Below are 14,104 nucleotides of genomic sequence, written 5' to 3'. Positions count from 1 at the left end.
ATGATAGACCAGCATGAGAGACCTGCACGAGAGACCAGCACGAGAGACCTGCACGATAGACCAGCACGAGAGACCTGCACGAGAGACCAGCACGAGAGACCAGCATGAGAGACCAGCACGAGAGACCAGCACGAGAGACCATCACGAGAGACCAGCACGAGAGACCAGCACGAGAGACCTGCACGAGAGACCAGCACGAGAGACCAGCACGAGAGACCAGCACGAGAGACCAGCACGAGAGACCAGCACGAGAGACCAGCACGATAGACCAGCACGAGAGACCTGCACGAGAGACCAGCACGAGAGACCATCACGAGAGACCAGCACGAGAGACCAGCACGAGAGACCAGCACGAGAGACCAGCACGAGAGACCAGCACGAGAGACCAGCACGAGAGACCAGCACGAGAGACCAGCACGAGAGACCATGAGAGACCAGCATGAGAGACCAGCATGAGAGACCATGAGAGACCAGCATGAGAGAGCCAATGTGATTTAAAAAAAAAGGACAGAGCCAAACATGGGCTGCGGGTTGTGGAAGTGAAGGAGAGCGACGATTCGTCACTCCCCCTGCCAATCTCATGTCCGCACTCTCCTTCACATCTCTAAACTATGACATTAAAAAAGCAAATGCATGTAAAGAGGTTATAAAGAGGTTATCGCTGTGTTCTTGGATATTGAGAAGGCCATGACATGCTGTGGAGGGAGGGGCTGCTAATAAAACTATATGACGCAGGCATTCCAGGTCATACTTTAAATTGGATTAGGGCATTTATACAGGACTGTAGTATTCAGGTCTGAGTAGGCAGCACTTTATCTCAAATAGTGAATATTGATGAGTGCAATTAGTCCAGTTTTGTTCAATGTGATGGTCAATTATATTTGTATAAATGTAGGAGCAGAGTATGGGATGTCTGTTTGCAGATGATGGGGCTGTGTGGAAGCGAGGGAGGAATGTCAGATTAGTTTTAATAAGTTAAAAACTAGAGTTATAGAAAGGGTCTCCTTCATTTTAGTTCCTGCCCATGTCGGGGTGAATGGTAATGAAATGGTTGATTTGCTGGCTAAAAATCGCCTAAAGCTGCATTCAATTGATGTGCTGGTTGAAATAGGTACATTTGAAGCCAAGCCTATTATTAAGAGTCATGTATGTAAACGTTGGCAGGATTATTGGAATATTTGTGATTCTGGATGGCATCTGTATCAGATACAAAGTAGTGGTGATCCATGTAGATCCATGGGCAGAGACGCAGGGGAAGAGGGCCTTTACTCGCATGAGATTAGGCCACACTGGACTTAACAAGTCACTGAATAGGATAAGCAAATACCCTACCGGTTTGTGTGGTCGCTGTCAAGAGCCATAAACTGTTAAGCATGTGCCGATTCACTTTACAGCATATAGAGAGAGAACTGAATTTAGTTTTATGGTTTTAAAATAATAAACAGAAATTCAATCTGCTGAATCTTCTTACAATCCAGTCACAACAAGTTTGCAAGGCTATAGTTGCTTACTTAAATAACACAGGATTAACTAGAAGATTATAGTGATAATAGCATCTTTGTAGTGAAACACAACCACCCTCATTTTAGTATTATGGTTTCCGTTGATCTCATGTCCACACTCAATCCAGCAGGTGGCGGTAAATGCACCTTGTCAACTGTAAAATTACATAGACTGAATAAGTATTAGTGTGGCTGTGAAATTCAATTTGTTGATGATAAAAACAGACCCAGTTTGTGGCAGTGGTTTAATCTCTTTATTTTCAAATTCAAGACTGTAATCCAACAAAAAATAATGAAGACTTCATTTAACAGAAGCAGCCAAAGTCAGGTTTTCGTCTTAGATATTTATAATGACCAGCAGTTATTACTGTAATTGTTTATTGTTTAACATCGTTTTATGTATTTATATATTGGACCCCATTAGCCTTTATAAAAGTAAAAACTATTCCTCGGTTAAAACACAGGATTCTAACCATCATTTATATTGACAAAAATAAAAATTGCATACAAATCCATACGTGTCAAAGTGCTTTGTTCTATCCTTGTAAATCTTGAAGTTTGTGAGAAATTTCCCTTTGACTTTGAATTAAACTGTAAGAAAAATAACAGCTGAATGAGCATCACCTTTAACTGTCCGTGACTGAAAACAAGAACAAGGATTAGTGCAGCGTTTTGCTTGTTAGTAGTGTTAATACTGATATTTGTGTTTTATACTGAAGTTGCACAGCAGTTTAAGGGCCTCCACAGAACACTTCATTGGCGCTGCTGTTCCGCTTCAACCAATATTAGGCAGGGAATTCAATTACTTACTTTTGTCACTGTACATGCATCAATCTGGCTTGAGCCAGGTTAGTCCCTGCCCTGGTTCAGACTCTGGTCGAGTCCTGGTTAAAGGCATGTACCTAACATTTACCTTGTAAAGTAAACTCCCCTTTCTGCAAATCAGTAAATTGTACAGTATAAATGTGTGACAAACAGGAGCACTGTGTGCGTCTGCATCGCTTATGAACCCTTTTAGTATTTGGTGAACTTATAACTATACGCAGAGATTGGGTGATGTTTTAAGGACAAACTCTTTTCAGTGGGAAAACTTTACATCCTTCTTCCTCCAACGCTGTTTGAGAAATGGGGTACATGGCCTTAAAGATCTGGTTTGGTCTGGGTTCAGTCCTGATTCATATTTAAAGTGTTAGTGGGATTACATCCTCTTGGGGCGGGGGTTTCTCCTTATTAGTAGGTGGTCCACCACATGGCAAGCAGTGAGCAGAGCAGAGCAATCAGAACGCTGGCTGAAGTGGCGGCGGTGGAGTTACACAGGTCTGAGGTGCAACAGCTGAATTTGTAGCTGGAGATCTGAGACGGAGAGAAAGAGAAGAGTTATTGGTGACCTAAACAGAGCTGTGACAGTCATAATCATGTAACTTTTATTTTACCAGGCAAAACAACAAATGTTGAGAGTGTGCAAGAGGCACCTAAGGAGAAGGGAGAGGGGGAGTGAACACACAAACAATCCAAACAATCTAATACCACAGTGAGATTAAATCATTTATTTGTACAGCATTTACTAATAAATTACTTAAAATGTAATTTTGGTCACATTTAAAAAGGGAGAGAAGTCATAGATTCCAGTTTGAGCAAGTTCATTAGCGGCAGCAAATCAAAATGACATGACTAGAAAGAGAACCTGGCTCTGGGAACTTTTAGTTTGATAATCTGTGAAGAATGAGTGTTATATCTGGAGGTGGACTCTTTTATGTATGACACGTCGAACATGTTGCGCGACTTCACTGAGGGCCAGCTCACCTGAGATTAGAGCAGACAGTGATATGTCCTGTCCAGTAGGGGGCGTGTGGACTAAACAAATTGCAGATGGCATCTCTGACACTGTGTCTCCATGGATGTGTTCACTCTTGTACAATCACCACATCAAAATTGGGACTAAACTGGGACTAAACACTGAATCAAACCTAGACTAGACCAGGCCTGAACCAGAACTAGAGGTGTATTTTTAAAATCATAGAAGTTACTGTAAGTCCCCTTTGTTCCTATCCAGAGCCGTCTCACCGCTCTACATCTTTCTAAACCAACTCAGCACAGCACCACATGACCAACTCTGATTGAACAGAGCTCAGAGAAAATGAGGATGTTGGTTTAAAACAACTTAATTCAGCATTAAAACTGTTAAATTAATAAAGTTCACAAGTGACCTAAAATGATTCTCAAAGTTACTAGTAACTACTTTTTCATACATTTTACTTAGTAATTAATACTTTGAGTGAAACAAAAAAGTCTTTATTGGGCAGAATGTAGACCTCTCACTCCACCTCTTGAAAGAGGTGGAGAGAGAAAACAACGAGGCCAATAGAGGAATCAAAGGCGCCGGTCCAGCTGGCAGCCCGGTGTAAACGCTCCGCTCTTTTCTCACACTTTTTTCACACTTATTGTGCTTTATCTTTTAAAAAAATTCTACTTTACTTGTACAATAGGGACACGTGCTGGAATCGCTTTAATTTAACTTGTTTTGACTTTGTTCGGCTGGATTATTGAGTGTTTTCGTGTCATCGCGATGTGCCCTGGCTCCGAGCCCCCCCGGCCCCCCTGCGCCCCCCCCCCCCCCCCCCCGGCCAGCGCCGTACCGCGTTTACACAAAGGAGGAACTCATGAAACTGCGGAGAACAGTCGTCTAACCGGAGATCGTCACGTTATCCCGGCGGACATCCTAAGATTTTTATGAGAGATCTTCTACTGGGAGTGTTTTTCAAACTTCCTATAAGTTATTTGTTCTTTTCTTCTGTATCTATCTCTGTATCTACCTGCGTTGCATCAATGGAATTTCCCCATGTGGGACAATAAAGGATCATCTTATTTTAAGATTATCAGAAAGATTAAGATGAAAATAATAAAAAAAACTAATGTTAATTTGAATTTGCTTACTAAACCATGACAATAAGATTAAAAAGACTGACTCAGTGTCTGTAAATCTTTCTTGAGTCGCCGCACACTTTTTGCGTTGAAAACATACCATGGCACACAACCTACTATAACATTTAAACCTCTTAGTTAACAAATGTGGGATGCATTGTGGCAAATAATGTCAATGGTGATTGTTTTGGCTTTCTTATTTGGCCAAATCTGTTCAGGCTCAAAGCAGGCACGGAGTTATGTTTTAAGTCACAAAATTGTAAGCGTTTGGCCATATTGCCCAGCCTCAACTCTTTCCACTACTGGCTAATACTTGGAAAAATGTCTGTGTAAAAGCTTTAGTTCAGACCTCTACAAACATATTCTGAAACACATGGGACTAGTTTAAAAGTCTGGTATATGGTAATGAATAAATGGATATTTTACCGTTGGATAGATGACGTCTAACCTCTCAGGCTCACACTCTGTGTACTTGATACAGGAGCGGTACGTGTCTCCACCTGAACAAAGACAGAGCCAAGGTCAGAGTGGCCAGTGCATCCCCCCATACTTAAATGGAGAACAGGTCTTGCAGCTAAAATATGATATAAAGTAGATTAATGTAAAATGTCCAATGTTCATGTGATAAACAACACTGCACAGATTGCCTGGCAGGCCTGAAAACGGCTTTTTAGTCTGTGTAGATCTTATTTTCTCTCAAGGTCGACAGCTCCTAAATAAGTCCCAAGAGAAACATGAAGAGCAGCAGCAGCAGCAGCAGCAGCAGCAGCAGCAGCAGCAGCAGCAGTAGTAGTAAAAGTAGCTGTAACAACAGTAGTAGCAGTAGCAGTAGTAGTAGTAGTAGTAGTAGTAGTAGTAGTAGTAGTAGTAGTAGTAGTAGTAGTAGTAGCAGCAGCAGTAAAAGTAGCTGTAACAACAGTAGTAGTAGTAGTAGTAGTAGTAGTAGTAGTAGTAGTAGTAGTAGTAGTAGTAGTAGTAGTAGTAGTTAGTAGTTAGTAGTTAGTAGTTAGTAGTTGCTGTAACAACAGTAGTAGCAGTAGTAGTAGTAACAGCTGTAGTAGCAGTAGTAGAAGCAGTAGCAGCTGTAACAGTAGTAGTAGCAGTAGTAGCAGTAGTAGCAGTAGTAGCAGTAGTAGCAGTAGTAGCAGTAGTAGCAGTAGCAGCAGCAGCAGCAGCACTACTAGTAGTAGTAGTAGCTCTAACAACAGTAGTAGCAGTAGCAGTAGCAGTAGCAGTAGTAGTAGTAGTAGTAGTAACAGCTGTAGTAGTAGTAGCACTAGTAGTGAAAGTAGCAACAGTAGAAGTAGAAGTAGTAGTAGTAGCACAAAAGTTGTAGTAGTAGTAGTAGTAGTAATAGCTGTAGTAGTAGTAGCAGTAGTAGTGAAAGTAGCAACAGTAGAAGTAGAAGTAGTAGTAGTAGCACAAAAGTTGTAGCAGTAGTAGTAGTAGTAGTAGCTGTAACAGTACTGTAGTACCCCTGGCCTTGAGGGTGAGGCAGGCGTCGTCCTGAGTGCACTCTTTGGTTGTGGTGCAGGAGCCAGTGTAATCCTGACAGCTGACGCACTTTATCGACTCTCCTGGAAACATCAGCAGAAGAACATGATTATAGAAGCCTGGACAGGACTAGACCGGGGTGAGTGATCCGAGAGGCGCAAGTGAGAGAATCAAACATACCCACACTCAGCAGAGCACTGAGCAGAACCAGAGCCAGACCCAGGGAGCGCTTCATCTTCACTTCCACATCTGCAATACAGCACACAGAACGAGTTAGACTGGGCCGCCAAAAACCGGCTCTAGTCCTGGTTCAAACCCTGTGGCTCCCTTCAGTGTTGCAAAACCATGTACAAAATACTCTTTGTTTGAGTCAGCTTTGATTGACAGCTGACACTCGATGACATCAGCACCACGCCACTGAGGCCGTGCCCTTGGGCGACAAAAAAAAAAGTATCCAAGTCCCCCCACAGCCTCTGGGACATCACCCAGCTTCACTTCTGTAAATACAGCGTAAATACAAGGAGAAGACGCACTCACATGATTTCCCGTCACCGCGAAACACTTTTACCACAGCAGGTACACGACAGTCACACACAGACTTCTTCTTCTTCTTTGGTGTTTTATGGCGGTTGGTATCAAAGTGTTACGTTACCGTCACCTACTTCGGCGCGGAGCTGACTCGTACTGCTGCGTTTATGTTTCGTTCTTTTCAAAGCTCAGGGGATCAAAGCGGAAAGGAATCGAATCGGATTAAAGTCTAAAGAATAAAGTCTAAAGAATAAAGTCTAAAGAATAAAGCCTAAAGAATAAAGCCTAAAGAATAAAGCCTTAAAGAATAAAGCCTTAAAGAATAAAGCCTAAAGAATAAAGCCTTAAAGAATAAAGCCTTAAAGAATAAAGCCTAAAGAAGAATAAAGCCTAAAGAAGAATAAAGCCTAAAGAATAAAGCCTAAAGAATAAAGTCGGACGGGGAGACGAATTACCAAGAGTAAAGTCTGGAGAATGAAGTCTAAAGTCTAAGTATAACTGCAGTGGGTGGCGGTAAAGTAACACAACTATAAAACACCAAAGAAGAAGTGGTAAACGTTTATAGAAGTGGGGGGTGTTGGAGACTGAGCCGAGGATGAGGAGCAAGAGGATGTTCTAACGCGCTTGGACTTCATGGGCCTAGAAACGCCAAAGTGATGGAAGAAGGACTTCTAAAGGATAAAACGACAAAGACGTCCCATGACCTCATGGGCTTTGTAAAACAACAAAGACGTCCCATGATCTCATGGGCTTTGTACTTCCAAAGCACCGAACGTCAAAGAGGGCGAGGAAGGTGAAGAAGAGTCTCCCTGGAATAAGGCCGGTTGGTCTCTGACACAACAACTATTCTAGTCACAAAAACACATCATGACCTCATGGGCTTTGTAACGCCAAAGCAATGGGAGGAGTACTTTTACGGACTACGACAGAGTCTGAGGACTACGAAACGTCTGAGGAATAAAGTCTGGCGGTAATGCAACACTCGGATGCCAACCGCCATAAAACAACAACAACAACAACACTTCAATGGTGGGTGGCGGTGGTGTAGCGCTTGGATACCGGTAGAGGGGGACGAAGAAGAGGAAGAAGAAGAGGATCTCATGAGCTTGGAATTCGTGGGCTTTGAACTGAAGAATAAAGTCTAAAGAATAAAGTCTAAATAATTAAGAATAAAGTCTAAAGAATTAAGAATAAAGTCTAAAGAATTAAGAATAAAGTCTAAATGGGAGTCGGAGTGATGGGGGTCTGCTTGTGGGGAGTCAGAGTGATCAGAGTGACGAGATGGGGGTGGGGGTGGTCTCCTGTCCTCGTCCAGTCTCGTAGACGCACGGCTACCAAGCGGCGACATCAGTGGACATATTAAAGCCTATAGAATGAAGCCTAAAGAATAAAGCTGTACGGTGGAAGCACCGAACGTCAAAGAAGGAGAGGAAGATGAAGAAGAGTCTCCCTGGAATAAAGCCGGTTGGTCTCTGAAAAGTCTGGGCAGGAACGCGTGGGAGGAAAGGGCCTTCGCCCGCATGAGGATTGGCCATACTGGACTCAATTGGCCACTGAGTAGGATAGGCAAACATCCGACCGGTCTGTGTGGTCACTGTCAGGTGCCAGAGACTGTCGAGCATGTGCTGATTTGCTGTGAGGCTTATGATAGGGAAAGGGCCGGGTTGGCCTTGTGGTTTCGGAATAATGGGCGGGAGTTCAATCTGCGGAACGTTCTGGCGATCCAGTCACAGGGTTTGTGTCAGGCTGTGGTTGCTTACTTATGTAGCACAGGGCTGGGTAAACGTTTATAGAGGTGGGGGGTGTTGGAGACTGAGCCGAGGATGAGGAGCAAGAGGATGTTCTAACGCGCTTGGACTTCGTGGGCCTAGAAACGCCAAAGTGATGGAAGAAGGACTTCTAACCGAACGTCAAAGAGGGCGAGGAAGGTGAAGAAGAGTCTCCCTGGAATAAAGCCGGTTGGTCTCTGACACAACAACTATTCTAGTCACAAAAACACATCATGACCTCATGGGCTTTGTACGCCAAAGCAATGGGAGGAGTACTTTTACGGACTACGACAGAGTCTGAGGACTACGAAACGTCTGAGGAATAAAGTCTGGCGGTAATGCAACACTCGGATGCCAACCGCCATAAAACAACAACAACAACAACAACAACAACAAAGTCTGAGGAATAAAGTCTGGCGGTAATGCAACAATTGGATGCCAACCGCCATAAAACAACAACAACAACAACAACACCACGTTCACCCGGTCTGCGACGAACAATACCTCGTGCAAAGGGTCTGAGGAAGAACAAGCCCTGGACTAAAACTGTGAGGAGACCTTGCTCAACACCCGGTCTGGAGAGACGGGAGATGGCGGAGGAGAGTGGATCGGGGATGGAAGATGTTCTGGACGGCGTGGAGGAGCAGCCTTTTCTGCCTGCACGTGCCCGGAAACGTAAAAAGTCCCTTAGCTCGTCCGAGGGTTCTGGGAATGAGCAGCAGGATGAGGCTGAAGCTATTGATATCCGGGGTGAGAGCAGAGACTGTAAGGTGATCATAAAGCTTGCACAGGATAGTGCATCCTTTAAGGAGTGGAATTCAGTGGCATTGTCAAAGAGCCTAACTGTAGCTGTGGGAGTGATCAAGAGTGCGAGTGTCCATAGAGATGGCTCGCTGCTGGTCGTGTGCAAGGACGCGGCTCAGCAACGGAAGGCGATTGGAACTAAACATCTGGGTGGAAAGGACATTCTTGTGTCTGATGCTGAAAGAAACACGGTCAGAGGAGTTATCGTAGGTGTCCCTACGGCGACGTCTGTGGATGAAGTTAAGGAGAATTTGGCTGGAGTTACGGTGGTGGACGCTAGGCGTTTGAAGGTGACCCGGTTTGGGGTAAGATGTGACAGCTTGTCGGTAATGGTAACACTTGAAGGGAGGTGCCTGCCTAGTAAGGTGTTCATTGGGTACATGTGCTATAGCGTCAGGCCATAGGTTCCGCCGCCCCTGCGTTGCTTTAAGTGCCAGCGCTTTGGGCATATTGCAGCGGTCTGTAGAGGGAAGCAAAGATGTGGTAAATGTGCAGGAGACCACGAGTATGGGAAGTGTGACGTGGGTGCAAAACTGAAGTGCTGTAACAGTGGGGAAGAACATAGCTCTGCCTTCGGGGGATGCAGGTTTAGCAAAAGAGCTGCTGAGGTGCAGAAAATAAAGGTCTCTCAAGGTATATCCTATGCAGATGCAGTCAAGAAAGTTTCAAGTAACGAGTTTAGAGTAAATACAGAGAGAGGAGCCAGCGCTGCTCCCAGCCAGGGCGAAATGAGAAAGGCCAGCGTGGCTCCCAAGAAGTGTGAAGGTTTCAAGAGTGGAGGTCCCAAGTGTGCAGGTTCCAGAATTAATGAGAATACCCTGGTTGTGGATAGAGAGGATTTTGTACTCTTTATGGTGGATGTTGTAAACTGTGCTGCTCAGACTCAAAGCAGAACTGAAAGGATCAGGATCATTGCTAAAGCTGCAGGGAGATTCCTTGGAACAAAGGAGCTTGATTGGGCAGATATAGAAAACAGGCTAAAGGCGCTAAATGGGAGTCGGAGTGATGGGGGTCTGCTTGTGGGGAGTCAGAGTGATCAGAGTGACGAGATGGGGGTGGGGGTGGTCTCCTGTCCTCGCCCAGTCTCGTAGACGCACGGCTACCAAGCAGCGACATCAGTGGAAATATTAAAGCCTATAGAATGAAGCCTGAAGAATAAAGCTGTACGGTGGAAGCACCGAACGTCAAAGAAGGAGAGGAAGATGAAGAAGAGTCTCCCTGGAATAAAGCCGGTCGGTCTCTGAAACAACAACAACTATTCTAGTCACAAAGACATATCATGACCTCATGGGCTTTGTAACACCAAAGCAATGGAAGGAGTACTTTTACGGACTACGACAGAGTCTGAGGACTACGACAAAGTCTGAGGAATAAAGTCTGGCGGTAATGCAACACTTGGATGCCAACCGCCATAAAACAACAACAACAACAACAACAACAGAAGAAGATGTACAACTATAGTTGATGGTGGTAAACCAGTTGGCTGCCAACCGCCAAAAGTAACAACAACAAATTGCAATGGCAACTGTCCATATTTTTCATCACTTAAAACTAGTTTCAGCAAGTTTGGCAAAATGTCTAATTCTATATAAGATAAGATAATCCTTTATTGTCCTATATATACCTCTAAGTATTGCGATTATATTTGCAATGTATGTTTCAGTCATAAGATTCTAAGGAGATTTTAAACTAATCCAAGAAGCCCATGTTTTTAAGAACATGTTTGTAAAAATCTAAACTGGGTCAATGTTTTTACACGGAGTAAGACAGGGTATTTTATTGTTTCCGAAGTGTTTCCAATGATAACAGCCTTAGCGATTTGCTAATTCCAACCATTCAACTTGTGATATATCCTGCAGCACTTCAAATCCAGAGAGTGAAAACAAGATTTTCAAGGTATTTGTACATTTAGAATCCCTTTTTCAGCTTCTAGTCTCACACAGACTGTACTTTAAGCCGGCCCAGGTTCGAGAGTCTTGTAGACCCATTTTCGTTGAGTACTGATCCAGTCCTGGTTTTAGGGGGGCGTTCACATTTGTACACACAATAAACTGGGACTAAACCCAGACCTAGCCCTGGACTAAAGGAGAACTGAACTCTTGGCCTGGTTTGACCCGGACTCTTGACCCGTCCTGTGATGTCTCCTTTGTTCTGGTTGGACAAGGCCCTTGAGTGTGGCCCTCCAGCCTCAGGGACAGTGGCCCTTCTATGTCTGACCTCAGCTGACCTCAGCTGACCTCACGCAGGACCCACATCCAAGACATAAAAAGACCACGATCCAGTCCTGCTTGAGTCCACCTTTCTGGATTAATCTCGCCTTTGACTGTATTTAATAAGACTGGTTCAGAGGACAGACCATAAAGCCGCACTAACGAGGGTTAAGGGCAGAGTAATAACAACCTGCTGGTGTTGTGCATGGCAAAACGAGTTAAATAGTTTAATCCTGTTTGTGCATTTATTGATTAAAGAGGAAATAAACAGTCTGCACACACACCCGTCTCACACAATACCCCACCTCTGCTTTGCTGCCACTGGGCTGACGCGTTTCTGCAGAAATGTATTATGCATTAGCAGAAGGTAAATGTCACTTCTGTGTTAGTGTTACAGGCGCCGTTTCCTGTCTTAAAAGTGGACAAAACAACACCGTATAAGGAGATCAACTAGACAACGGCCGTTGGATGGAGCCTGAGGCATGACCAGATTCTACTGTCATGAATATTCATTTTGTCTTGTATTTATATGTCAGCGCCAGGGAAAAACGGAAGTTGGATGTCAGAACGCCTGCTCCACTTCGCGCATGCGTCTGTATTAGTGTAAGTGTTAGGCATTAAAATCTTTTGAATTATACGACCATCTCTTTGTCTTGTTTACGCAGAATAAATAGAACCCGAGAGGGGCATCCCTCCCATTTCAACCAGGAGGGCTGGTATTGAAGTGGTCCAGAATGCACCACAACACACACAAAGGGCTTTAGCCTGAATCATATATCCAACTTGACTAGATTTGTTTAAGCTGCATTCCCATAAACAATAATACAATAATCTAGCACTGACCGGACCATAGAGACCATTAGCAAAGTGGCTTTGTCTGCCCCCCCAGTTACTACCAGAAAGACACCGCATTACATTAATTGTTTTATTACATTTATCTGCCACTTTTCCAATGTGTCCTCTCCATGTTATCTTTTCATCAAAATGGACCCCAAAAATGTGAATGATGCAACCCTTTCCAGCACTTTGTCATACAACTGCAGGCCTATATTTCTCATCTTCCTCTTTTCCCCAAAAGCATAAACTTAAGATTTCTCTACAGACATTTTACAACCAAAATGACTTCCCCTTTCTATAATACTAGTTAATGCACTTTTTAACTTATTAAAACTAATCTGACATTCCTCCCTCGCTTCCACACAGCCCCATCATCCGCAAACAAGAGACATCCCATACTCTGCTCCTACATTTATACAAATATAATTGACCATCACATTGAACAAAACTGGACTAATTGCACTCATCAATATTCACTATTTGAGATAAAGTGCTGCCTACTCAGACCTGAATACTACAGTCCTGTATAAATGCCCTAATCCAATTTAAAGTGTGACCTGGAATGCCTGTGTCATATAGTTTTATTAGCAGCCCCTCCCTCCACAGCAAGAACACATCAACAAGAACCTCTTAACATGCATTTGCTTTTTTTAATGTCATAGTCTAGAGATAATACTGACTCCATGGTACTCCTCCCCTTCCTGAAGCCATAGGGGACAAACCAGTTCTCCTTCTCTAACTTATAGACGAGTCTTTCTGTCTCCATCCTCTCCATGATCTTACAAAGGACTGATGTAAGAGCTATGGGCCTGTGACCCTGGTTTCTTTCTGTGGTTGTTGTTGTTGTTTTATGGCGGTTGACATCCGAGTGTTGCATTACCGCCAGACTTTATTCCTTAGACTTTGTCGTATATTGCACTAGAGTATTGTATTGTCATTGTATATGCTGTATTCTACTCCTCCTAATGTGAATGTTACAGTGTGAAATAGAGTTGTCGTTATTAGTGCTCACCAATAGAGGGCGCACTTGCCTTGTTGTTGTTAAGAGTTCTCGAGCAGGTTATGCACCGCATGTACTTGTGCTAAAATTGGATTAAAAGAAATTGAGATGTTGTGTTCTTCTTTATTTCGCCCAAGATACAACACTTTCCCTCCTTTTCTGGTTTAAAAATAGGGAGAACTACAGCCAGCTCCCAAGCATCCGGAACACACCCTTCTGCCCATACATGATTTACCAACGCAAGAACTTCCTGCAGTACATCCAATTTATGGTTTTTAAACATGTCATACTGTATGATACATCAGCCCATCTTTTCCTGGAGCACTTGGACCGCCTCTGTTTATCACCTTAAAGCAACTCTTTCATGGAGAAAAACAAATACATAGGATCAGAATTATCCATGTTTATTTCACGTTTGTACCGCTGGTTATCCAACATTGTGTTCCTCCGACTGATCCTTACATCCCCCAAGTTTGCTCCACAGAGGGATTTTAATAATTTGGTTTTAAAATAGAAATACTCACGCAGTTTAGTCGCGAGCAGCTGATCCTCCTTCTTTCGTTTCCTTTTGTTGTTTCCTTCTGTTTCCGTCAGTGGCGCCCCCTTCAGTCTAGGCCTGGACCAGCACCACAGGGTCGTCACAAATTACTCTAGCATTAATTCGTTACCTCAAATTAAAGTTAAAATGATAGTAATCTTAACATTAACATTTTAAGAGTCTATTGGCCTGATGTTAGAATCCAGTTGAACTTACTCAGAGGTTTGGAGTAACTTCGGAGTTGACAAAACAATGCAAACTTTAGGTTCTAGTTTTGCTTGAAGCTGGATGTCGACCTAATAATCAACTTATGATCCATTAACCGATTCAGGGAATGTTTATACAAAAAATATCGTTTTTTTTTCATAAAGTACTATGGTTTTTGGTTTTATCCCTGAAGTATATGAAAGATTCTTTGAAAAGGCTACAACACTTAACCCCAGCCACAACAAACTTACGCTTTCCTCTTTTACATTTCAGTCATGCATTTATATTCCTTA

The 14,104-nt window shown here is 43.4% G+C and overlaps 1 protein-coding gene across 1 annotated transcript; it reads right to left on the bottom strand.

Annotated features, from left to right (window-relative positions):
• Positions 1–1,748: 1,748 nt before the first annotated feature.
• cd59a (CD59 molecule (CD59 blood group) a) lies at positions 1,749–13,637 on the bottom strand. Its single transcript, XM_072452590.1, has 5 exons — positions 13,591–13,637; positions 6,099–6,167; positions 5,900–6,001; positions 4,851–4,924; positions 1,749–2,855 (listed from the first exon to the last, which is right to left on the bottom strand). The coding sequence occupies exons 2-5, from the start codon at positions 6,151–6,153 to the stop codon at positions 2,733–2,735; spliced, it is 354 nt and encodes a 117-aa protein (XP_072308691.1). The 5' UTR covers positions 6,154–6,167; positions 13,591–13,637; the 3' UTR covers positions 1,749–2,732.
• Positions 13,638–14,104: the final 467 nt, after the last annotated feature.

This window comes from Eucyclogobius newberryi, unplaced genomic scaffold, assembly GCF_026437365.1.
Source record: "Eucyclogobius newberryi isolate DKJ021-1_F unplaced genomic scaffold, fEucNew1.0.hap1 SCAF_1, whole genome shotgun sequence".
NCBI classification, from domain to species: domain Eukaryota; kingdom Metazoa; phylum Chordata; class Actinopteri; order Gobiiformes; family Gobiidae; genus Eucyclogobius; species Eucyclogobius newberryi.
This window is presented reverse-complemented; position numbering and strand designations above follow the sequence as displayed.

What these genes read in the sequence shown, in the direction of transcription:
- cd59a (XM_072452590.1), bottom strand. Translation starts at nt 6,153, where the DNA reads ATGAAGCGCTCCCTGGGTCTGGCTCTGGTTCTGCTCAGTGCTCTGCTG. An exon ending in CAGTGCTCTGCTGAGTGTGG is followed by an intron (nt 6,002 to 6,098) that starts GTATGTTTGATT and finishes TGATGTTTCCAG; the next exon opens with GAGAGTCGATAAAGTGCGTC. An exon ending in TAGACGTCATCTATCCAACG is followed by an intron (nt 2,856 to 4,850) that starts GTAAAATATCCA and finishes TCTCCGTCTCAG; the next exon opens with ATCTCCAGCTACAAATTCAG.